The 24,681-nt window shown below is 56.4% G+C and overlaps 1 protein-coding gene across 11 annotated transcripts in view; it reads left to right on the top strand.

The window, feature by feature from the left end:
- LOC100550253 (ankyrin repeat and fibronectin type-III domain-containing protein 1-like) overlaps positions 1–24,681 on the top strand; it is a 134,255-nt gene that overhangs the window by 42,043 nt on the left and 67,531 nt on the right. For all 11 annotated transcript variants that reach the window (XM_085237142.1, XM_019620578.3, XM_085237145.1 and 8 more), the window contains 2 exons: positions 2,714–2,907; positions 5,277–5,506. In XM_085237142.1, the coding sequence (XP_085093268.1) occupies positions 2,714–2,907; positions 5,277–5,506 (424 nt within the window). The remainder of the gene's footprint in view (positions 1–2,713; positions 2,908–5,276; positions 5,507–24,681) is intronic.

Below are 24,681 nucleotides of genomic sequence, written 5' to 3' on the forward strand. Positions count from 1 at the left end.
CAAAACTGTGCTTAGGGATATTTTTTTGGCCAAAATATGAAATGATGACTTTTTGCCGGGGCTTAGCAGACTTAGGGCAGCCTTGCCAATGCTGACCTCAAGGGGTGGAACGCTTGCTCATGCTGCAGAAATGATGGGATTTAAAACAAACCAGGCTTTCTGCACCGGAGCGTTCAGAGTTTGTGACCGGCGCGTCTCGCCCATGCCTGCAATGTGCTGTATGAGGTGAGCTCAGCTCCGTTCTCCTCCTTTGCCCAGGACAAAGCACAGCCCTGCTCTGGCCCTGCCCCATAGCTTCACGGCCACGACTGGGGGTGAGACCACCAGGTGCCGGGCTGGTGGCCATGGGGGTCTGCCTGTGTGTACGGGTAGGGGCCAACCTGCCCTGCCGGCAGCGTTTGGATGCTCATTGGTTCTCATCTCAGCTCTCCCTGCCTCTCAGCATAAGCTGTTACGTGTCTGACTGAGAGGTTCACGGCTTAAAACAAAGAGCTGCGTGCCATTTTCTGGTTTGCTCCCCCCTTAAAGCTTTCCCGTTCCCCTGCCGAGCATCCCAGCCGCCTTCAGTATCCTCACTGCTGCATGGGCACCGGGGGGAGCAGCAGCTCCGTGTCCCATCGTGGTTTGCTGTAGTTGGCCCCGGCTGCCTCCTGTCATTGCCTGGGCGATGGACCCTGCTGTGCAAAGCTCGTCAGCCCGGAGCGATGGCAGGAGAGGAGCTCTGCAAACCAGCTGGTGGAAATCATGGTATTTACCAGCACACAGCTGAGCTTTGGGGGGGAGGGGGGTATTTTTATAGCTTCACATGTTGGTTGTGGTTTTATTTGTTGGCTGTTTTGTTGTTTTTTTTTTTTTTTTTTTCCCCTCCCTGAACTTGTGAGCTGAATGCTGTTTTGTTGTGGGGTATTGGTGTGTGTTTTGTTTTGAATCCATTTTGCAGCCATCTCAAGGCTGCTGTTGTGTTTTCAGCTCTCACCCTCCACTCCTCAGCCTCTGGTAGCACCTAGCAGCACAAAGGCAGTTTAGTGGAGGCTCTGCTGGCAGCAGTGTGGGGCTCAGAGTGAGCTGCGGTGATTTCAGAACATCCCCACACCCCACAGGGGCTGAGCTATCCCTGCTTCATTGGGGGGACCAGCTGGATGCTGCGTGGGTCACCCAGATTCATGAGCTCCTGGTTCACTGCAGATTTAGGGGGCGGATGGATGGATTGAGGGCTGATGGATGGATTGAGGGCTGATGGACAGAGGAGGAAGTGCAGCTGTGAGCCCTGGGCTGTCCCATAGGAGGGTTAGTTAGCCTGGGGCCCTTCCATCCCTGCCGTGGGGGAGGCAGAGGCTCTGTGTTGCCTCTCAGAACATAAACCAGCCTGGGCCATGCTGAGAAGGGCCTTTTGGAGGATGGCTTCTCCCACATTGAAATAAAGGGGGAGGGAGGGTTTGTGGAGACAGTGCTTGAGTGCTGGCTTTCCCTGGCTGACTTGCATTGGCCTTCTCTCTGCCTCCCTCTCTTTTCTCTCTGCTCAGCCCTTCCCCTCTTTCCCTGCAGCAATGAAGCTGTGCTGCACGGACCTCTCCAGCCAGGACATGGCTGTGGGGCAGGGCACCGGCTTTTCCTTGCCCCGGTGGCTGCTTTGGCTGGGGGGTTTGCTTTCAATAAATGCCTGAGGAAGCGGCACCTGTGCTGTGGGTGTTGCAGAATGGGTGATGCTGGAGCGGTCTGTGCTGTGCCACCAGCTTGGTGCCACTCACCTTCACCCTGTGGAATTCCTAGAGCTGGAGGCAGAGACCTGGCAGCGATGGGGCTGGCAAGACTTGCATATGTGCTCTCCTTTCCACCAAGCACTGAACAGCTGCTGTTGATGGGCTGTAGCTGTGTTGATGATGGCTTTTCTAATTGAGCTGTACGCTCCCATCAAGGCTCTTTACTAATGGCATGTGGCATCCTTGGTAACGCACGGCGCTGGGGCCGGCTCACGAAGCGCACGGTGCTGCACGATGTCCCAGCAGCAGCACTGGCTGCTGGCCGTGGCACACTGCACGGTGCATCTCCAGCATTGGCTTTGCTTGGGGATTCAAGTCAGATTCCAGACGGAAACAGATTTGGGGTTGAAATAGAAATCCTTGTCTGCAGCTCCAAAGGTCTCCAAGAGCACGAGTTCGTCCCTTTGACCTCACGTAGTCCATGTGAGCAGCACAGCAGGTACAAAGCAACATAATGTCCCATGCTGATGGTGCTCTGCAGCAAACAGAGCTGTGTGCAGGCACATTAGGAGGAGCGCTGAGATTTACATGCAAGAAAGAAGGAAATATTTGAGGTCTGACAGAATGGCACGGTGGCAGTGGGATAAGGCACAGAGCTGCAGTGGAGGGCGGGCAGAGCTTTCATTCTCTTGTTCACAATTTGTATCATTTCAGTCCTGGTTATTTGCTCATTTCTGATCATCCGTGCGTCTTAAGATGGGCTGGCATGGAGGTGCTGAGTGCTTGATGTGCTGTTGGTGCTGACTGTGGCTTGCAGCTCAAGATGCAAATCCCAATTAGAATGCAAAGGGAGAAGGCTTTGCCCAAACGGCTGCAGCCTCGCAAGCTGGGGTAGCACTTTGGCGTTGTGCCCCATCCAGGGGCAGCACATGGCAAAGCACCCTGCAGAGAAGGACGTGGCTCAAAGCAGCCATCCCTGGGCCTGCAGTGAGCCCTGTGTTGTCTCCTTGCAGATCCCTGGACAGAAAGTTGCAGAGGCCACTCCTGGGGAAGTCCCGGACGCTGCCCAGCATCCCGCAGTCCCCAGTGCTGAGCAGGATTCCCCTCCTCGACTCTGCAGCGTTCCGGGAGGCGATGCCGGAGCAGAAGCCCTACCAGAAGCACTCAGCCCCCGATGGCCAGAAGGGCTGCACGGTCCCATCTGCTGGTGAGTGCACGGGGGTCTGCAAACCTTTGTCCAATGCGGCCTGGTTCTCCAGGGGCACTGCCAACCAGGCAAATCCAGCACTGGTCCCTGTGGGGTTGGCCTGCTCCCAGATCAGCCATTCTCGATGATTTTTTGCCTGTCCATTTCTGAGCCTTTCCTTGAGGCCGTCATTTAAACTTTTCCGTCTTTCATTACGTTGGTGACAAAGCTGAGGGGGGGCTCAGGAGGGCACCCCCACTTGGAGATGGCGCTCAGCTCCAGCCCAGCAAGCTGCTGCTTCACAGCCCTTTGACCTCTGCAGAGGGCCGAGCTGCCTCTGTGCTCTGGCATGCAGAGGTTTCAGGGCACAGCTGGCTGCCCTCCTTGGGAGCAGGGGCACAGTGGCACTGTTCTGCCTTCCCGTGCTCCTGCCCTGGGGGTGCGCTGTGATGGATGCTCCCCACCCGGGGGCTGGGGGTTGGCCTTCTTGGCAGCTGGGGCTTTTGTCGTGTTCTGCCCTTGCGCTGATGCTGATGAAATACTAATACGGCTGGCCCAGCTGCTCTGAGCAAGTTTATTGGCAAAAGCACTGATGGGCAAAGTGCTTTACGCTTCTGGTGCCAGCAGAGTCACGCTGGGGCCATAGGAGTGATGGGGAAAGTGATTAGCACTGAAACAGAGATAAAGCTCGTGAGCCAGGGCTGGCAATCCAGTGCAAAATAAAACCCCTACAAAGCAGCTGCCTCTACCTAACACCCTTTGACTTTTTAAAGATTTTTATTATTATTTTATTAATCTAACGCCCTCACTGTCAGATTGCTGCAAGCTACGCAGCAGCTGGCCGAGCCCTGGATTAATTTTAATGCTCTGCAGACTGTGCTTTGTTCCCCAGTGCTCCTAATTCTGACACAGCAGGTCTGGGCGTGGGATGGAGGGCTGTGGATGGTTGCTGTGTCCATGGGACACGAGGGATGGGATGGCAGTGGCTGTGTGGGGTCGGGGCTGCTCCCTTGGGAGTTTCAGGGCCACCGAGGCAAGGTGGGCAAAGACAGACCTGGATGCCCAGTGGAGATCTGAATCCTGGTACAGAGCAAAGCCCCTGGCATTCCCTGGGCAGCCCACACCAGTGCATCAAGGTTCTTTCAGAGAAGAAATGTTTCCTAATATCCAACCCTGTCTCAAGTTCAGGTTATTCCCTCTTGTCCTTGTTTTGGAGGAGGAAAGGTCCTGACCTCCTCTGTGTTGCCTCCCTACACCCACTGTACCGAGCAGGGGACAATTGCAGGGCAGCTCAGTGTGCTCCCAGCCGTCCCACTGTGGGATGTCATGGGGTGGGGGTGAACGGGGCCACGGGATGCACGGTGCCCTTACACTGGGAGCTGCGCCGGCCCTGCAGCCCGATCTGCATGGGGCTGCTGTGTGCTGGCAGCCAGGGCTGGTCCCGATTGACGTGTTTGTGCCTGGAGTAATCACAGCTTTCAAACAGCAGCTCCTGTGTTGTACGAGCTGACATTTGGAGAGGAGCGACGCAGCTGATTAAATTCAGAGCAGGGCTAAAAAAATAATAAAAATAGCTCCTAGGTATTGCACTGCTCCGGGTCGCCTTTGTTGGCAGCTGTAGCTCTTCCTTTCTCTTCTTCACTCGCCTTCACTCTGGCTGTTTTTCTCCTTAAGGCCTTTATCTGCTTTCAACTCTGAAGGACTTTGCTCCCCAGCCCTGGTTGTGGTATTGTGCCCCCAGTGCCGGGCTGCTCAGAAAGCCAACAAAGCGGTGCGGCCGCAGGAGCAGGCAGCAGCACCAGCCCTCACCACTGCCTTTGTGCTGCAGGACCAGCAGCTGGCCTGGGTTTTGCAGGGTTGAGCACGGGGTTGCTTTGTTCATTTGTTCTCGCTTTTGAGAAGCGGTTTGGGCTGCGGGGGGGTGGAAGAGGAAAGTTCACTGTCTGTCAGGCAACAAGAAGCACGCAGTATCCATACCTGGGCTGCTCGGGAAGTAGTGATGCTATGGAGATGTCACCTGTGTGCTCTGCCTGTTTTCCCTTTTGGTGCAGTGAGGGCTGCTCGGCACTGTCCCAGCCCTGCGTGCTGCAGTGCTCTGTGCTTCGGGGACGGTGGCCCCAGCCCCCAAAGAGCAGTGGATGGTTGGAAACAGTTGAGAGGAGTTTGCCTCTTTGGGCCCTAGTGGGCTGGGAGCTGCTGAATGGGGTGGGATCACCCGGGATTTGTGGCAGGGACATTAACTGCCATGGGGCAGCAGCCATCCCTCGTGCCCTGTGGTGGGACGGATGGAGGCGGTCTGGGTGGGCGTCTCCACCCGCATCCCGGGCACACAAGTAGGGGGTGAGCGCAGCTCTGACGGGGCGGCTGTCCCTCTGTCCCTCTGTCCTCAGGGGACGCCTGGCGGCTGGAGGACGATGGCATGGACCCCTCCGGCGATGCCCCGCTGCAGCCGCAGCTCCGCACAGCGGTGGAGGACGCCCCGTTCAGCCACTTTCGGATGCGCTCCTTCTACATGCGGAAGAGCCTCTCTGTTGACAACCACTTGGGCTCGCTGGGCTACGCCGTGCATCCCGCTGAGACCAAGGCTGAGCGTGTCCGGACCCGGCTGCGGCGGCAGTTTGTGAGTACTTGGGGTGATGCAACCCACCCACGTGGCTTTGGAAAACACTGGCATGGCAGAGGGTTGGCTGTATGCGTGTGTGACAAAACAAAAGACACGTCTCTCTGCGGCCTGATGCTGCTCAGTTTGCCCACACCTGCTATGCTGGGCAGGCTCTGTGGCTCCCAGTCACTGCATTGCCATAGGGTTGGCTGGCTGCTGCTCACCAGGCAGTGCACAGTGTGGGTTTCCCATCGCCGCACCTCTGGTCGGAACAAAAAGGGGCTCGAGGCAAAAAGGAGCGGGCACTGCTCTGCATCAACACGCAGCACTTGGGCCTTTCCAAGGGCTCGGGGCTGCAGGGTGTGCAGAGAGCAGCTCCCAGCCCCTGGGGCAGCCCTCCTCCCACTGCTGTGTGGGTGCTGCATGCTCCCCACTTAATGTTTAATGGGCTCTGTGTCTTCTCTTTCCCACAGACACCTGATACAGGGCTTTGTGTGGCCTTACTCCCGCCTCGTTACTGCCTTGGGGTTGTAATGAGGGCTTGGGTGTCCTCGCACTGAAAGGCACCCGGCGTTGGTTGGAAATGGATGAGGGCTTTGCTACAATGGGAGCAGAGCAGGCGCTGTGCGCCCGTGTAACCTGAAGTGCTGTCAGGAGATCAGCCCAGGCCGGCAGGGCTCACCTGCTGCGAGGCATGGGCAGGTGCAATGCATCTCCATAAACCCGCTGCTCCTGGGTCTGTTTGCTTCCCCCCTGCCCCGAGGAAGGGCTGATCCACCTGCTGGCACAGGCTGGGTCTGGAGGCTGCTCCCTGCAATGTGTGGGGTGCTGCATAGGGCTCATTCCTGCCCCTTGCACTCCATGGACCGCACCACTGAAGGTAGTGGCTCGTGTGCTCCCCGGTGCTGATCCTGCCTGTGGCAAGGACTTTGCAAGGAGCTGGTTGGGGTCCAGCACTTGGGATCCAGTGAGAGGGGACCCGGAGCTGCTGCCCTATGCTGGGGAAGGCAGTGTTGGGAATAGCAACGAGCAGCAGCAGCAGCAGCAGCAGCAGTGGCAGGATGTGGGGTCTGAGGGACTGCAGGGTACAGCTGGGGCGGTCCTGCTGCGGGGTAAGTAGTGGGCACTGTGCTCTCTTCCAGCTCTCTGTGCTCTATGTGTGGTTCTTTTTGGCCTCTGACTCCATGAGGGCTTTTGCTCGTTGGTTTTGGGGACCTTCAGCTCCCCATGGTACACCCACAGGGCTGATAGGAGCGCAGCAGGGTTTGTGTATGACTTTAATTTCCTTGCTGCGTCCTTGTGGCTGAAAGGTGTTGATGCTGTGGCTGGATGCAGGAGGAGCAGGGCCCCCATTTTTGGGGCTCTGCCCAATGGAGGGTTCATGTTTGCAGCGTGCATCCATGCTTCTCCACGAGAGGATTTCCTGCAGCTGACATGGGAGCACCTGGGCCCTGCACCCTGTGCCTGTGGGATTATTGGAGCTTTTCCCTTTGGTGCCGGTGCTGGGGGACCCCGTGGTGCTGCCTGCAGCCCTGCACTGTCTGCAAAGCTGGTGATGGATGGATCTCTGCGAGCCACAGCCATGGCATATCTGCCGTCCCACTGCTGGCATGTGATGGATCTGCATGTAGGGATTACTGGAATTTGCATAATTTGAATTTTAAATGAATTCTGATTTCTGTGATTGTCAGAATGAATTTTCTTTCTGACGAGTCTTCCCCTTGCACTGCTCTCAGGCTGCTGACGTTGGCACAGTCCCCATCTTTGAGAGCTGGGAGCGTTTGGTCACCGCTGTGCCGCTGTCACAGCTGCACGCGTCCCTTGGCACGGGGCACGTGTCAGGCTGGGGCTGTGCAGGGACCCACACTGGAAGGAGCACAACGTGGGGTTGTGGTTTCTGCATGGTGAGAGCCATCCCTTCCCCGTCCCATCCCCACCTCTGGATCTTGTCCTGAAGCATGCAAGGACCTGCTGGATCTGTGGGATGCCCACGGTCAGCCCTGCCCTGATTCCGTCTGCTGCCCAGAGCTGTGGGTGCTCCGTCCCTGAAGGTGTCTGTGGCTGTGGATGGGCCCCGGGCAGCCTGAGCTGGAGGGGCACAGCCCATGGCAGGGCTGGGGCCGGGAGATCTTTAGTGTCCTTTCCAACCCGACCGTTCTGTGATTCTTGTTTACAACATGCACTTCAAGAACAGAAGGAAAAAGAAGGGTCGGAGCCGTTCAACAGGCGGGTCACCGTTCACAAAAGGGCTAAAAAGGCAGCAAAGGTGCTGCAGAGCTCAGTGGCAGTGTGTGTCTCAAGGAAGCACACGTGGAGGTGGATGAGAGCTGCGCTGCATCATCCCATTGTGCAGATCTGCCCTCGGCACACCGCTCGCTTGCTGACTGTTGTTCATCGATGAGTATTCCAATAAAAGTTACAAACATAATCAATGATGATGTAACGCTTGCGCCGGGCAGCTGCTCATCCAGAGCACATCCGGCTGAGAACAATCCCGGGGAGTGGGCACTGAGGGGGAGAGACCGGGTGTGAATCACTCAGTGTTGCAGATCAGTGGGGAGCGACGAGTCACAGCCAGCAAACAGGAGCGGAGCACAGCTGCTTCCTGCTCAGACTGCCACGGGCTGAACTGCAGCAGCATCTTGTGGTGCCCCAGTGGCACGGGAGGTGTGGGAAGGTCCTGGGAAGGAGTGTGCAACCTGCTGAGCTGCTCTCTCATCCCATTTAAAGGGAGGTGTTTCCCAGATCCAAGCAAGGCTCACGTGGTGCTCCAGGAGGGTGGCACTGAAGATGTGGAGCAGATGCATCCTCCTTCCTTTGCATTACACTTTGCATGGAAGGATGGGTCTGGGTGGACTGGGGTGCCTCGCTGTGTGCTGAACACCCACCTCTGGAGCAGGGCAGCACGAAGCATGCATCCTCTCCTGGGCACTGAGCAAAGGCACAGGCAGGCCGTGCTGCAGGCACGTCGGTCCGTGTGTGCAAACATGGCTCAGAGCTTTGCAAGGGGAGTTCTGCTCAGCGGTGCCAGCCCACACAGCTGCTTCCATCGAGGTTGGACTTGGTTTCAGTAACATCTATGGAGTTGTATTTTTCTTTTGCTTTCTATGCCACTTGCAGCATGGTGTTCTGGCCTTGGGGACCTTTGGTCACAGCCAGATGTGTTCCTGCTTCAGAAGGAAGGGGTGGGTTTGGGGGTTGGAAACGTCCCAGGATTCCGAAGGGGAAGTGCCTCTGGAACCTGCTCGCTGGTATTCACACAGCACTTGGTACAGGACAAGAACACGGGGTGTTTGCATATTGCCTTTGTTAGATGTGAGAGCCCTGGATGAGCAGCGTGTGGGCATACAGTCTATGGTGGTGCCTGAAATAAGGGGGATAAACAGGAGAGCTGTGGTCCCCTGGGCTTGAAATGGGAAGGGCTTTATTGCTGAGACAGACTTTGCTTTGAGGGCTGCCTTTCTGCAGGTGGGGCGTTGGTGGGAGCTTGTATCAATACTCAGGGCATTGCCCTTATAAAGGGCAAGTGCGGGTTGGATTTGCTCCTAACTTGCAAAATGCTGGGAAATGGCCTCTAGATCCCACATGTCCCAGCCCCAAGAGCAAAGCATTCCATCTTCCATGAATCCACACTGTTTCCTCCCTCTCCTGGCTTGGTGCTGTGCAGGAGCAGCGGGGGTGCTGGGGTGCAGCAAGGAACCTGGCTGTGTACTGGCAGGGCTGGAGCGGGGGCAGGATCTGGTCATGGTGAGGAGGTCCTGGTGTGCCACCACTGCCTGTCCCCTCCTAGTGACTGTGTGATGGTGGCAGTGGCCGTGCACCTTCCACCTGGGTCCCTCTGGTGTTCACATCCTGGCAGCCAGGGCTGCTCCTGGTGGTTCCAAAGGGCACAGCCAGGTATCTTTTGCCATTCTGATTTCTTCTCATTTCTTGTTTTGACAGCAGGAATGGCTCCATGATTGCACATCCTTGTGTCCCAGCCTGCTCACTGCTCAGGCCAGGTGAAGTAGGTTGCTGCTGGTCACGGGGTCTCTTGTTCCTCCTGTGGCACTTCCTTATGTTTACCTTGGTAAACATGCTGTCTTGGTTAAAAACTCTCTTGCAGTTTCTCCTCCAGACACCAGACAGCACACCTGGCTGCTGCACTGCCTTCATGCGCTCAGAGCTCACAGTCTGTAGTTGTGGGGCTCTGAGCAGTGCCCCGCATGCCTGATGAAATGGGGCAGCTCTGCAAAGCACCTTCCCTGCGAGCAGCTCCCTGCGGTGAGATGCTTGCGACCCTTGTGCACATCGTGGTGGTTTCAAGGATCAAGCCTCAAGGATGTGCCAGGTGGATGGGCAGCAGAGCTAGCAGCCACTCAGGGCAGTGTCCGTCCACGGGTGACACTTTGCACTGGATGAGCTGCGTGTGCAGCAGTGTGCAGTGTGCTGCTCTCCCACGCTGGGCTGCAGGCAGGCATGCAGTAGCAGCGCTGTGCTGCAAGAGGTCTCTGCAGCACTGCACTTCAGGGTGCTGCTGCACGCCTGTCGGCGGCTCTCGCGCTGCTCGCACCCTTCCTTCCCCAGCTCTGCAGGAAGGGAGAGGGTCACCACCTTCACACCCTCATGTTCTTGTGTCCGAGTGCAGTGAGGGAGGGTAGGAGGGTAGCGGTCATGTCTGAACGGCACTAATGAGAGCTGTTGGGCTCTGTGGGGCTGTGTCTGCTCTTCCCTGCAGCTGTGCCCAGAGCAGAGCTGTGCCCTCCACTGCTGCCTTCCAGCAGAGCCGTGGAGGTGGGACTGCAGTAGAACGGCCCCAGTGCCCCTAGGAGCATCCATCTGCTGCTGCCCTTGGCCAGCTGTGATCACCTGACCTGGAGCTGTTTGCATGCTGGGCTTCACTGAACCCCAGCAAGTGATTTTGGGGATGTTGTAGACAGAATCTCTAGCTGAATAGAGGGTTTCACTGCAAAATCACCAACTTACCTGGCTGTGCCATCACTGTTTGCAGCCTCTGCGGGAATTGAGCAGCATCAGAGCTGATTTCAGCCCCAGCTTCTGGCTGCCCTGCAGCATGATAGCAGCACAGCCATCACCTTGCTGCACCGGCTGCTCGTTCTGCTGGCACCTGCAGGGCGATGGCAGCTCTTATTTGCATTGCTGTGCAGCACTGTGCACCTGTACCCTGGCGGTGGGCACACATTGGGCAATGCAGGGTCTCTCTGGGTGCAGCCTGGGGTGGGATCAGCTCCTCAGGCAGAGGTGTTCTGTTGGGGACACCTCCCCAACCTGCTGGAGGGGACAGCTGTGCCTGCGCTGGGGTGCACGTTGTGCTCTCTGCAGACCCTGCCCTTGCTGAGAGGCTGCCGGTGCCATCCTGAGCTCCTTGGGAGCACAGGGAAGCGGAGTTCTGAGAGTCATCGAGCATCCCAAGGTGGAAGGGACACGTAATGGTCATCGAGTCCTGCAGGTTTCTCCATGGGGACATCGGAGACTGGAGATTAGCGGAGCGTTTCTGGTGGGCGCAGGGCGATGCCTGGGGTCGGGTGTCACCTCGCTCTGACGGCAATGGCAGCCCTGCCCTGTTGGGAAGGGTGGAAAAAGAAAGGATCCTGAAACCTAAGAGCTGTTTTGCTATTTACTTTGGTTCTGTTTTTCCTCCAAGAATAGAAACAAAGACGGTGGATTTGCATCACCAGGAGCAACTTGAGGAGGAAGGAGGAAGCGGCACGGCCTCATTAGTGGCAGGAATGTGCTGGCGAGGAGGGCTTGTGACAGGGGAGGCGGTTTGACCCAGGGCTCCCATTAGCATTTTGGTCATCTCACTTCTCCGCTCTCACGTTTTATTTTTTTAATGACCAGTTTGGAGGCTTTGGAAAGAAGAGCCAGTTTCTACGAGGGAATGTTTGCAGAGGCAGAAATAACTCAGGCTTCTGCAGATGGCGACAATGTTCAGCTTGTAGATCTTCACGCTTCTCGGCATGGGTGTATCCTACATGGTGAGGGTTTTCCAAGCTCTTCTGGGCACTTAGAGATGGCAGTATGAAAGCTGATGTCCCGGAGTGACCCTGCATGTGCCCCATTCCACCGTGTGCTGGTGCTTCTGTTGGAGCTCCTGGAGAGAGGGAAGAACGTTCTGAAGGGGCCACGGTGTGGAGATATGCACAGGGCACTGTAGGGCACATCCCTCATTTCACTGCAGCAGTGATGGCATCGCCAGGGGGGGAGGCACACTTGTGGTCTGGGGGTGGGAGTGGGCAGAGCACAGCTGAGCCTGGCTTTGGTTCCTGCTGCATCCCCTCTGGCAGCAGTCTTTCCCACTTGAGAGCCGGGCTCTCTGTTTCATGGTTGGATTCTTCTTTCAGAGTCCAGCCCGCAGCTCAGCTCTTTCATTCAGGTTTTTGTTCACGGTGTCATTTACTGTTCCTTGTGGCCACTGAAGGTACTTCCAGTGAGCATCTGTGGCATTAGCTGCAGAGTGGTAGGTTGTGCAGGCTGCTCAGGTGGTAGGACAGGGACACGGCTGCCAAAAAGTGGAAAAAAATAGAGCCCTGGTGCTCAGTGCTGACCGGAGAGGGAGCTACTCCTGCATACAGACCTTTGTGCGGGTTAAGAAGGCCCAGCTTTTTGGACCTGGGGTGGAGCCTTGGGATGCTCAGATAGACATTGCCCTTTCTGCTGCCTTACCACCTCCCTGGGAGCCACCCTGGCACTTTTCCTCCAGCACAGAGAGCTGTTGGACATCCTTAAATATTGCCCTGAGGGCTCTGCCCACACCGCCAGCCCTGCTGGAAGCAGAACCCATTGCTGCCAAGCACCCAGCCCTGCGTGGGGCTGTGCTGGGTGGCTCATGGCAATGTTTTTCATCACCCCAATGGGACACCACTGTCAGCAGCCCAGCAGCAAGCTGCCTCTTTCCGTTGCCACAGTCTGTGCAGGGAGCGTTTAGCTCAGCAGCGAAGGCAAATGATGCTGGACATGAGAGGCTTTATCTGTTCTGCTCTGTTCTGTTGGCGCAGGCTCCATCTTTGTGTATTCTTGGTTTTGTTTGGTGGTTCCCATCACACACATGAGCTCGGGCTCTGTTGGGGTGGGGACGTGGCTCCTTTCTCCGGGAGCATCCAACGCTCATCACTCCCCCCTTCCCTTCCCAAAAAAGTGATTGTTCCTCGAAAGCAGAGCGGTGCCACTGGAATGTTAATTGGGGCCCTGAATACCCGCGGTCCCCTTTGCCTCTTAACGAGCAAATTGAATTTATTTGGGCACTGACAGCCCCTCGCCCCCTCCCCCTGGGCAAGACTGAAGCGCCCATTGTGCGCTCTGCATCGGGATTTGCTGCCATTTATTTCAGGGACCCTTTTTTTGAGAAAGTCGTTTTCAGGGGCTGGGGGATGGCGGGACCCTTTCTCATACCGCGGGCTGTGCGGTGTGGGGGTGGGCAGGCAGCAGGGCTGTCAGTGCTGCGGTGATGCGGGCATCGCACTGCGCTGACCCACACGGACTGTTTTTCTGCCCCTGCATTCCATGTGGTTCCCCATCACGGTGAGCCGCGCTGTGCCCCACAGCCGTCCTGCTGACCCCCTCCTCTTGGCACACACCCTCCGTGTCCCTCCCGCCCGTCTCTGTGTCGGACCACCGGCAGCGTGAGTGCTGTGTTTGGGTTGGACGCCGTGAGTGTGAGCACGATGATGGGATCAGCTGGCCAAGCCTCTTTGGAGCTGTTTATTTTGACACTGAATTTGTCATACGCTCTCCAGGCGCTGTTGTGGCCCCACGGTGCCCTGCTGCTGGTGCAGGGCCCCACGTCCTCAGTGGGCAGACCTGTCGTGTCTCATCATGTGAGGCTGGGAGATGAGGAGCTGCATTGTGACCAGCCCCGTGCCCAACCCTGCCCTGTGCTCAGCTCCTGCTCTTTTCATTGCAGGAGTAAAATCATCCCTTCTGCAAGGCAGCCCTTAGAAAGCTCTGCTAGGTCCTGTTGGTGCTTTGCACTGCTCTGCCTCGATTCCTGCTGCATGCCAGCTCCTCAACGTGCCCATTCAGCACTGCAGCAGGGAGCAGAGCTGCTGTGTGCAAAGGGGCACTTGGCAGCAGCCAGCACGGCCCTGCAGGGATGGGGTTTGTGCATGAAGGGGCTGCCCAGACCCCGGCAGCAGCCAGCCCAACAGAATGCTCCCTCTGCCCACCTTGCGTATGGGGACTTGCTGTTGCTTGTTTGTTTGTTGCCCATTTGTGTATTCGTGACTGAACCTGCAGCTGTGCAGTGCCGGGAGGATTTGGAGTGGATTAGAATGACAAGAGATGTAGTCTTTATAAATAAAGAAATCATTTTCCCCGCACTTTGCATTCATCCCCTTTCAAAGGGTCTCAATGTGAGGCAGATTTGGGCTGGGCTGTGCAGACCCCTTTATTTCCATGGCAGACATGGCTGTGATGACGCGGGAGGAAGGGGCAGTGTGTGAAACGCTCTGAAAGTTTCTGATGGTGTCAAAGCCTGCCATTTAAATTGGGACTTTCATGCTGGAAAAGAATTGAAAAAGGGAAGATGGGCGTGAAAATCGGTGCTGAGGGCCTCTGTCCATCCATGGCGTCCCTGTCACAGCTTCACCTCCTTCCCCAGCCCTGCTTCTCGTCCTGCCAGCATCTAATCCTCTGCAATGGCATCCGGGCGTTGCCATGGAAACTACAGTCCCTGCCTGGGTGCTGTGTGCATCCACACTGCCATGCTGGGAGCCCGGCCTGGCTCGGTGCAGCCTGTGTTCCCCAGGCTGGGCTCTGTGTCCCTAAGGTCGGGTTCTTTTGGCAAATGATCCCACAGCTCATCATGAAGCCCCCAAAGTGGCTCCAGCTGTGCATGAGTTCCGGACAGAGGTGCCCTGCAGAGCCCCAGGGATGCTCAGGACCTCTCCTCTGGGTGCTTTGCCGGCTCCTGGTCCCTCCCTGAGGTGGTGATGGGGATGGCAGCGCAGCTTTGGGTTTTGGGTGGTGCTGTGTGGAGCCATGGGCTGGGCTCCATGGTCCTCGTGGATCCCTTCCCACTCAGGATGCCGTGATTCTAAAGACGCCGTGTGTCAGTTCCCATGGGGGAAACGATCTGTTTGCCTGATGACAAAGCAAACGACTGGATGGGAACACAAGTCACAGGGGAGGCAGGGCAACCCAGAACTGGGTCTTGTAGTTGAAAGCCAAGCAGATGATGGCTGTGCATTCATCCACCTGATTTACACGAAACCATAAAACAGCATTTCACAATAAGGACTGTTGACAAAGCATCCACTAAGCCCTCAGCAGCAAAAACATCCCTTGAATTAGAAGCAGGGCATGTGTTTTGGCAAAGGCACGCCGAGTAATCCTCTAAGCTAATTTTTTCTCCCCCTCCTTAAGTAGCACATTTAGAAGATAAAGTGGAAGAGGCAATATTGCTAACAGGTCTGCTTCCGGAGGGAAGAGCTGTGGGATGCAATGCATCTCTGTGTGGGATGTGCAGTGATGGCAGTGCTGTGGGGCTGGGGGCTCTGCGCCCGCTTTGCTTGGTGAGGATTGCGCACCTCATCTGCACGGGAACTGCAGGCAGAGCAAAGTGGGCTTAATTGCCGATCCAGATGAGATAAAGTCGTTTTTACAGAGATTTATGGGCATAATAAACTGTTCAGGGAGATTTATGACACATCTAGCTGTGATCAGCGAACCTTTAAAAGGTTTATTGGACACGGATATTGCCTGCCACGGACGAGTCCCGTGTGGTGGTGCAGCAGTTGCATTCATTCTGCTGCCGGTTTGGGGTATTTCAGTTTGATCCTTTCGTTTGCCAGCTGTGTATCCAACCTAAATTTCTCCTCTTGTGGTTTAAAGCCATTCTCCCCCCCACAGTCCCTGTCGCTATCAGACTGTGTAGAGAGTCGGTCCCCTCCTGTTCATAAGCTCCCTTTAGTCCTGGAAGGCCGCAGTGAGGTCTCCCTGCAGCCTTCTCCTCTCCATGCTGCACAGCCCCGGCTCCTCAGCCTGTCTCCATAGCAGAGGAGCTCCAACCTCGGACATCTTCGTCGCCTCCCCCGGCCCCGCTCCAACAGCTCCCACCCTTCCCATGCTGGGCCCCAGGCCTGGACGCAGCACTGCAGCTGGGGGCTCCGAGGGCAGAGCAGAGGGGGAACGTGGCCTACAGGAAGACGTTTCTCTTTGCAATAAGCGGCGAGTGCATGAGATGCTGAGTGTCTGCTGTGCTCTGCCGAGGGTTCGGCGCGTGCCTTGTAAGGAAACATTGCGGTGGTTTGCTTTTCTCATGTTGTCACGTCTCCCTTCAGTTAGAGGATAAACGCTAATCCCGCAGGCACCCCGCAGCCAGGCGCTGCCTGCCATGTCTTATCTCCTGTCTCTGCGCCATTGGAACAACTGCACAACACCCTCAAGTTTAAAACAAACACAGGCGGAAAATGGTCCCTCTGGATATATTAGAGCTGACCAGCAAATGTGCATTTCATTACCCAAAGTATGCTGGTAGACCCAGCGGAGCGTGTGAGCCAAGGGGAAGCGGACCTGAGCGAAGCTCTGGTACATGATAAAATGGGAAAAGTGTTTTTTGCCAGCCCTCCTCTTGCTCTCTGGATTTCCTCCTGCCTCAGATTCCTGGGTAAGGATGTGCATAGCTGAGGGAAGCCCAGGCGCCAGGGTAGGGTCGATTGGCATGCTGCTCCTCTCTGCTCAGTGCTCGGATGTGAGTGGGTGCTGTGCATGGCCACACTGTGTGGTCCGGACCCAGCCAAGGTCCCGGCACAGTGGAGACACAGCATTCCTCCCTTGGATCCAGTGGAGAGGAAGAGAAGAAAGAGGAAGGCTCACAGCACAGGGCTCCTGGAAGGAGGCGGAACTCAGTGGTGCAGAGGGGCTGTGCTGGAGGTGACCCTCTGCCACCCGCGGTCCCCAATGGCAGTACGTACCCCACTGGGTACGGCTCCTGGGTCAGCCCATCTGCATGGCCATGTCTCAGAAGAGGACTGAGGGCAGCCAGCACTCAGTTCACGCACTGCTGGGGCTGAGTTACACACAGCAGGGCTCCCTCCCCATCCCTTCCTGGTGGGCTTGGCACCGGCACCGCTCGCCTTTCCCACTGGGATTTCAGAGGCGTCCGCCACTGTTGATGCTATCTCCTGGTGCCTGGCAGCGTTTTGCTGGCCGAGTCCAAGCCCTGTGCTGGCCTTTGATGTGCAGAGCTGATCTCTGTGGGCTCCAAAGAGCTGCACAGCAAAGAGGTGTGTGAAGAGTTGTGTTGTTTTTTTTTTCTTTTAAGAGAAAGACTTTGGCGCTGGTCACCGGGTCAGCGGTTGGGTTTGGTCATAGGGAAAAACAAAACCAGGGAGCAGGCAGGGGAGCAGTGCCTTGCTGTGTTGCCGGGAAGGCAGAGGTAAAGGAAAGCCCCAGTGCAGGTGCCTGCACATGGAGGTTGTGTCTCAGTCCCTTCCCATGTCAGTGCACTGAAGCCCCACTGCTGATGGCAGTGCCAGCCCGCATCCGCATGCGCTGCTCTCTCTGCACTGATGTCCCCATGCTGAAGGGCGGTGGGGGACGTGGTGCTGCTTCCCTGCCTTCCCAGGAGGTGTTTCCCTCCGGGCAGGGCACAGCATCACCTTGGCATCTGCCCCACCTTCTGTGGGGACCCACCGTCCTGGGGCTGTGGGGCAGGAACGCATTGGGCTGTGCTGAAGCTGAGGTCCCACGGGTGCTGCAAATTGTGCGCCAGCAGCTGCGCGTGGGGCACACGTTGGTGTTGTCAGACAGCGAGTGGGATGTGCTTCATTTGCTCAACCTTGCAACGAGCCCGTGGCTTCTCTGTGCTGGTTACCTGCCGCAGGTGGCTTTTAGCTGAAGTCACTGAGAACTGGGTCGCTTTTGGCCACATATAAACCGATTTGCAAATCCTTTGTGCATCAGCACAAACTCCATTGCTCGGCGGCAGGCAGCGAGCAGTCCCAAACCCAGCAGCTGTCACTCTGCACATTCGTCATGCAGGGTGCAGAACTGACAGAGCACTTCTCAGTGCTCGCCTGCAGGAAGTGATAAGGTGGCGATCTGCACTCCTTAGCAGTTTTATTCCAAGTGAATTACCATAGGATTCATTACAGATGGATGTATATGTCTCAGTGTATGCTTGTACTTACACCCCCAAACTTCCTGGTTCTGTGCCACCCCCACCTGCACACACCGGTGCCCGCTGTTGTGCCGTACAGCCCTGCTCTGAGAGCCTGGCAGTGCCAGCAGGAGGTGCTGTGCTCTTGCTTTTGCTTTTGCAAGGAGGTTTCTGGCCCAGGAGTGCCCAGAGTTTCTGGTTACTTTTCTGCTGTCTGTGCGGCATCACGCTGAAATGCGTTGCATAGGAATAGGAGGAGGAGGAATGGTGGGTTACTTTCCCAAATCAGTGCTGCAGTGGAGGGCAGAGCTGGAGGAGGGAGGTGCCCGGTGCACTGGGAGCTAAAGGTGATGGCGGCAGCAGAGAGAAGTAGTGGGGCACTCAGGGTAGCAGAGCGGGCAGATGGCTTGTGGGGTCTGGTGGGGATCCCACTGGCTTGTGCTTGGGAAGTTTGCTGCTCAAGGCCTCGCTGTGGCTCTGGACACGTTGTACCTGCTGCTTCTTGTGCTGTCGTGCCAGGACCAACCTGTGCAATGTGGGTGCATCCCCAATAGCCTGTCCATGGCCCTACTCCTGCAAGCTGTGATGGAAAGGGAAAGGTGTAACCACTGAACCGGTCTGGGGATGCAACGAGCATCCTTCCTTCTCCCTGTTTCCTCCTTTCCCTTCCTCCAGCCCATCCCTCCTCTCTGCAGCCCATCCCACTGGGGGACAACACAGCTCTTTCACACAGACGTGGGTCTGCTGAGTTCAGGTCACTGCATGCCAGCACAGATTGCCAGGACTGATGGCAAACCAGGGCTTGTAGTCTGGCTCCTCCTGTCTGCATCCCCCCAATTCTGGGCAGTGCCACTGCAGCACAGAGCTCACCTTTCCCAGAGGTGTGAGATCAGTGGCTGTGGGCTGAACCAGGGTGTCCATGCCTGCATGCAGAGGGGTCCCAGCACTCTCTCCCTGACTCTGATTCCCAAATGCCCTCATTCCTCATGTTTTAATGCTTTTGCTTCCCATCTGCACCTCCTGCCCCTCCTTGCTCTGGGCAGAAAAGTGAACTCAGAGCTGCTACACAGCAAGGAGAGGCAGAGGCCCCACGCCAGCCTGGGGTCCAGCCCACTCCTAGGGTTTCCCCCCAGGAATACACTGCACACAGATGCCCTAAAGCGGTGCAAAGCTGGGGCAGGATAGAAAAGGGATTTCTTCAAGGGACCCCGATGGCAAAGGCAGTCCTGGAGGCTCCATGCGCGTTGGCATCTCGTGGGGAAGTGAGCTCAGTGTCCTGCCCAGACCACACGGACAGCACAGGCAGACGCTGAGGCTCCAGGTGCTGCGAGCCCGGCTTTGACTCAGCCGTCTGCGCTGCCGGCGGGGAGCTCCCTCTGCGAGTCTGTGTTGGTTTTAATTCATCATCCTCCCTCCGAAAGTTTGTACATAGCTGCCTGTGCTACAAGGCGGTGTTTGAGCAAGGGAAGCTGCGTCTCGCTGGGTGTGTTATCCTACAGAAATATCTTTCTATAAATAAACAGATAAAGGGATTGCTGCTGCAGGGCGGCCCTGAAACGAGCTCTCGGTCTGCAAAGCCTCTTGTATAAAGGCACCCATTCAACAGTGCCTGTCTGGGCTGCGTGTGCGGTGCCCCGGGGGGGTGGGTGATGGGGGATTTGTCCCCAGTGTTGGGGACAGGGCTGGCACGGGGCCTGGGGCAGAGCAGAGATGTGGGTGATAGCGACACACAGGGGAAGGGGCATCTGCTGGCATGCTTTGGTGCACGAGGAGCTATTCTGTTGGGCTCACTGTTTTCCCCATCCCGGTTTGCAGAGATGTAATGGTGGCTGTGGTTTAGGGATTTAGACTGCCTGGGCCGTGGCTTGAGTGCAGTCATGTCCCAGATCTACAAAGATGTCGTGTTTGCTTTGTGGTCCAGAGGATGAAGGGGCGTGAGTGCGGAGCTCTGTTCCCATCACCGTCGCTGGTGGTTCAGAGCACACAGGGAAATCCAGTTCTGCACTGAGAAATGGCAGTATGGGGCTGGTTCAGAGAGGCAAAATGATGACATTTCTTCTGGAGGTGTCCAAGCCAGTTCTGCTTCTCCACCCATTCAGTGCTGCTGCAGAATGGAAGCGATGCCCTCACCTCTGCCTGCAGCAGAGCCTGGACACCAGTACAGGGCAGCTCTGAACCAGGAGAGCTGATTGCTCCTGATCTGGCCCCCACGCCTGCTTGTGTGTCTGTCTGCCCACAGGACAGCATTCTCACATCATGCTGTGGGTGCTCAGAGTCAGCGCTGCGCTGCTCATCCCACCCAACACGCTCTGACCTCGCAGGGTCACCTCACCGTGGGGTGACATGAAGGACAGCTTTCCTCCTGCATCCACACAGCCTTTTGGAAGCAACCATGTGGTCAAACCAGAACATCAGTCTGTAAGCAGCACCTCTCTGTGGCTCTGTGGGTCGGAGTGGCTCCATCAGTTGCTCTTCCCCTGCTGAACGTCTTCGGTTTGGGGCAGAGAGAAGAGGGCACACGGGGAGCTCGTTCCCGAGCACGCTCTTCAAGCAGTGGGGAGGGAGATACAGCGTTTTTTCTTCTGCTGGTGCCGTGCAGGGCAGGAAGAAACAACTTCTGAGCTCGCTGCTGGTGCCAGCAGTGCAGAGGAGCTGAGCTCACTGCCCTCCAGCTCCCGGAGCATTGGCCGTTCCTAAAGGCAGAGATCCATCCGTGGCAGCATGCAGTGCTGTGGGAGTGGGAGCAGCGTGATTTCCAATTGCCTGGTGCAGAAGGCAAAGGGTCCGGGGGGCAGCTGAGCCCAACCACCCACCCACAGCTGTGGGATGGAGCAGGCGGAACCTTCTTGTTAGCATCATTGTGTGGGGTAAAGGGAAAGTCAGCGTTCCACCCCCCACCCCATCCCCATCCCAAGGATTTAAACCCAGGCTTTAAAAGAGGAATAAGGAATAACGAGGACTTGGGTAGATGGTTTCTTTTTATCTCTACAGCTGAAGAGATAAATGTGACATTAATTATGTGACACGGCTTTGAAAATCATTATAGATCTTTGGTGGTTTTTGGTGGTTTTTTTTTTTTTTTTTTTTAAAGGGTGGTTTCAGATTTCTGTCTGGGATTAATAAAGAGGGACAACTTAAAACAACAACAACAACAACAACTTGAGAGATGATCTGCAGGGAGGGATCCTGCCCTCTTGATTTGCACCTACCTCCAAGATTGCCCACTAAGCCATCTCTCTCAGTACAGCATCTAAACGTTCCTCGAACCCCTCCAGGGACAGTGACACCCCCCTCCCAGTGCAGCCCATCGCAGCACCTGACCACTCTCAGAGAAGCAGTATTTCCTAATGTCCGATCTGAGTCTCTCCAGGCAGAACTTGAGGGTGCACTCAGTGCGCTCATCAGATCATCAGTAAAGGTATCAAACAGGACAGGTCCCAGTACCAACACCTGGGGACCAGCACTCATGACCAGTTGGCAGCTGGGTGTAACTCCATGCACCTCCAGTCTCTGGGCCTGCCCATCCAGCCAGTTCTTTACCAAGCAAGGAGTTTACCTGTCCGAGACACTGCTTTGGCTGGCAGAGGTGCTGCAGGGCTCTATGCTGGGAGCTGAGTGCCCCTGCAGCCCTGGGCATATGGGGCACTCCATGGTGGTGGTGGGAGGATCAGAGGGCATGGTGACAGCAGCAGCAGCGAGGAATGTCCTTATGGGAAAGGAGGGGAGGGAGGTTCCCCACGTGCAGGGTGCCGTCCTCCAGAAAGAAATGTTTGCAAGAGGTGCGGAGAGATGCTCTGCTGAGCTGGGCTGAGGGCTGGAGCACGCGAGGGCTTTGGGGGTTTTAACATCCATCTGATGCCCAATGACAAAGGGCTTGGTAGCTCCTGCATGGTGCACCTCGAGGGGTCTGCAGTTTGCCTGCAGAGGTAGGCAGGGTCTGTCCCGGAGGCTGGCACAGCCCTCACCCATTTGAGCTGCAGGACGCCAGTGGCACCGTGGCTTGCAGAGCTGCGTCCCGCTGCAGGGTGGCCCTGCTGGCAGCGCCCCTGCGGCTCCCGGCGATGTTTGCTTTATGACACACCTTTGATAATGTTTCGTGTGCTCCTGGCCAGGCCCTGTAACTCAACGGGGCCGTTTCAGCCAGCATAATTTGTGACCAACAATAACAAAAATAAATCCCTCCACACTTTCCATTAAGTATATATTTAGATGTTACTGTACACGAGCCGCCACCAGAAGACAAGGCGTTGACTCGGCCTCCCCAGCCCTGGCTGCAGCCCTGGGTTCACCCCTCAGCACTGGGCTGGGCACACAGCTCCCTGTGCCCTCACCCCACGGTACCCCACAGCCCACCCAGAAGGGTCTGGGCAGCCACAGGGACCACCTTTCAGCTGTAGAGTCAATAGGAGTGTATGAGCACATCGACCAGAGCTGGGGTGTGTTCAGGTGGAGGCTGTGCCCCACGGGTGGTGGGTGTGAGGGTGCGGATGTGCTCCCGTGGGCAGTGGGGAGCAGCAGAGCTGGGCTGCCCTGCTGCCTGTGGGCTTTGTCCTGCCCCTGAGCTGAGCAGAGCTGCTGGAAGCCAACGTAAAGATTTCTTTTGACATCAGGGAATTTCGGATAAGAGCTGTAATTGCTGCTTAGTGCTGTGAGGCCAGTCTCTTTGCTCCTGAGCCTGAACTTGCCTGCCTCACACTGTCAGTGGTCTATGGCATAAAGCCCACGCCCATTGCGATGGCTGCAGGGCTGACCCTGAGCATCTGCAATCAAGTATCATCAGATCAGGGCAGTTCATAGCCTGCCATCAGTGGAGCTGTTCAGCTTTGGAAGTACGCCGTGCCCTGGGGTCTGTGCGACCACTTGTAGTCAGTAAAAGCTCCTCTCAGGTGGCTCTTTGCACCTCAGCATCTCTTGCTGGGCAGAGCCGGAGCCTTGCAGCAGGGGCTGGGCTGCAAATCCACACCGACCGTGCAGGAGTGCTGAGCTGCAGGGAAGCACCGAGCATGCAGGTCCCCTCCTGGCAGCTGAGCCCAGTGCTGAGGGAGCTGCTCCATCCTCTTCTGTCTGCACTTCTGGAAAGAGCCAATGCTGCACACAAAGCCCCAGAGGCAGCCCAATATCTGGGCTCACTGTAAAAATAACCCCTGGGGAGTTCCTTTCCCATATTCTCCTTGGGAGAGGAATTTATTTCTGGTGTGCCTAGGAGATGAGCAGAGGGGCCTTTTTTTCCCTCTCGTTCATATGAAGGGGGCAGTGAGGAGTGGGTGGATGCCGCTCCTCTGGGGGGGAAAGCTTTCATGGGAGTCCACAGCACCTTTCCCATGGCACCAGTGCAAGAAAGCAGCAGCTGCAGTTGTGCCTCTCTGGGAGGAAATAAATGCATTTCTGCATCTGCTGCAGCAGCTGAACCCCCTGGTGTGCAGTGAGGGGCTGTGCTTGGTGGCGGGCAGCAGTGGGCGGTGGGGCAGTGTGTGTTGTACGCTTCAGACACGGATTTTGATCTCTTTTGGATTCTAAGTTTAAGGAATGAGAGGTTTTGAATGTTTTCTTCCTAAGATTGGATCCATCAGGATCAGACCTCTCCTGCCTGCTGGTAGCTGCTGCTCATTCCCATTGCCGTGTCGCATCCCTACATTCTTGGGAAACCTTTTGGTTTCTGAAGTATAGATCACAGCTGAATTTCTGCTTCAAGAGGACAGAGAAATGGAAGGAGAAATGTTTGAAGAGGAGAAAACAGCCCTGTTTCCTGTCCTACAGAAGTGCTGGGATTGCCCTGGGCTGAGCTGGGAGATGCTCTGAAGGTCTCTGTGGCTGCAGTGGTGCTCAGCCCTCTGCTTGCTGTGGCACTTTCCTGCTGGGCTCCGTGGCCCAGTTCCGAGCTGTCCTTTTGCTTCTGTTTCTGCTGGATTTGGGTGTGTGGCTCTCTGTGGACGGCCATGAAGTCTTTGGGAGGTGGAGATGTTTAAGGGGCTCTGACGTTTGCTTTGTGTCGAGGCACAGCACGATGGGTCCCAGCCAAGCCCAGATCTGCGCCTGGTGTCAAGGTTTATAAATCGTGGTTAATCTGAGAGGTGGCTTTGTACATTTAATAGGTGTGTGATTGATCCCGGTGCCTAGAAGATTCACTCTTTTCATCGGATTATTTCTTATTTATAACTGGAGCAGCTGGTGGTCTCCTCCCAGAGGCATCGGCACAGTGATGGAGACGGGCCCCTCCACGCTCCTGGCCCAGCCCCCTCGGGCCAAGCCTTCCCCACCCATCTGTCAGCCCCAAACCAGCTTTCGGGGCCCTCCAGCCAGAGGAGGGCTGTGCTGGCCGTGGTGGAGGCAGGGCAGGAGCGGTTCAATGAGCCACACGGTTTTGGCCGCGGCCACGCTCAGCCAAGCCCTCGTCAGCTATGTCTTTAATGAGACTGCCTCACGCCTCGGTCAGCTAATTAAGGAGCCCGTGCAGTAAGCTGAGGCACTGGGCTGCCGGTGGGAAGCTTTTCTGAGCAGGATGTGAAAGGAAGAGGGATCACGCTGGCAGCAGCTGCTTGGCCGGGGCCCCGGACATTGAGCTCACCCCATGAGCTACTGGAAATGGAATATCGGGTTTTAGGACCAGTTATAAATACGGGCACAGGAGCTGATGCAACCCTGAAATATGAAGGCGAGGTGTTTGGAAACGGGAACCCGGGCTGGGCTGCTTCCCTTGTGTAACCCAAGGCGGCCGCAGGGCACTGGGCATGGTGTGGAGCTGTGGTCAGGCATGGCGCTCACCGCTCCCTTCCTGGTGATAAGGAATATGGCAACATTTCCTTTTTGTTGGTGTGGTTTGGTTTGGTTTGATTTCCCTTGCTCAGAAGGGGAGCTGCTCTGCCCACGGGAAGGTTTCCAGGTGGCCACTCAGGAGCAGTGCTGCCCTGTGCACAGCAGCTGCCTGGCACGCCAGAGCCTATGGCTGCTCCCAAAGTCCCATTGCATTTCGTAGAAACAGCATCCCACACAGTGCCACATTCCCCATGGATTTACATAGGCTGAGGCTCCCATGCACTAACCTCTCCCACTTGGTTCAAAAAAACCCCATCCCAGCTGTATTACTAATAGATCT

This window comes from Meleagris gallopavo, chromosome 16, assembly GCF_905368555.1.
Source record: "Meleagris gallopavo chromosome 16, MGAL_WU_HG_1.1, whole genome shotgun sequence".
Classification (NCBI taxonomy): Eukaryota; Metazoa; Chordata; class Aves; order Galliformes; family Phasianidae; genus Meleagris; species Meleagris gallopavo.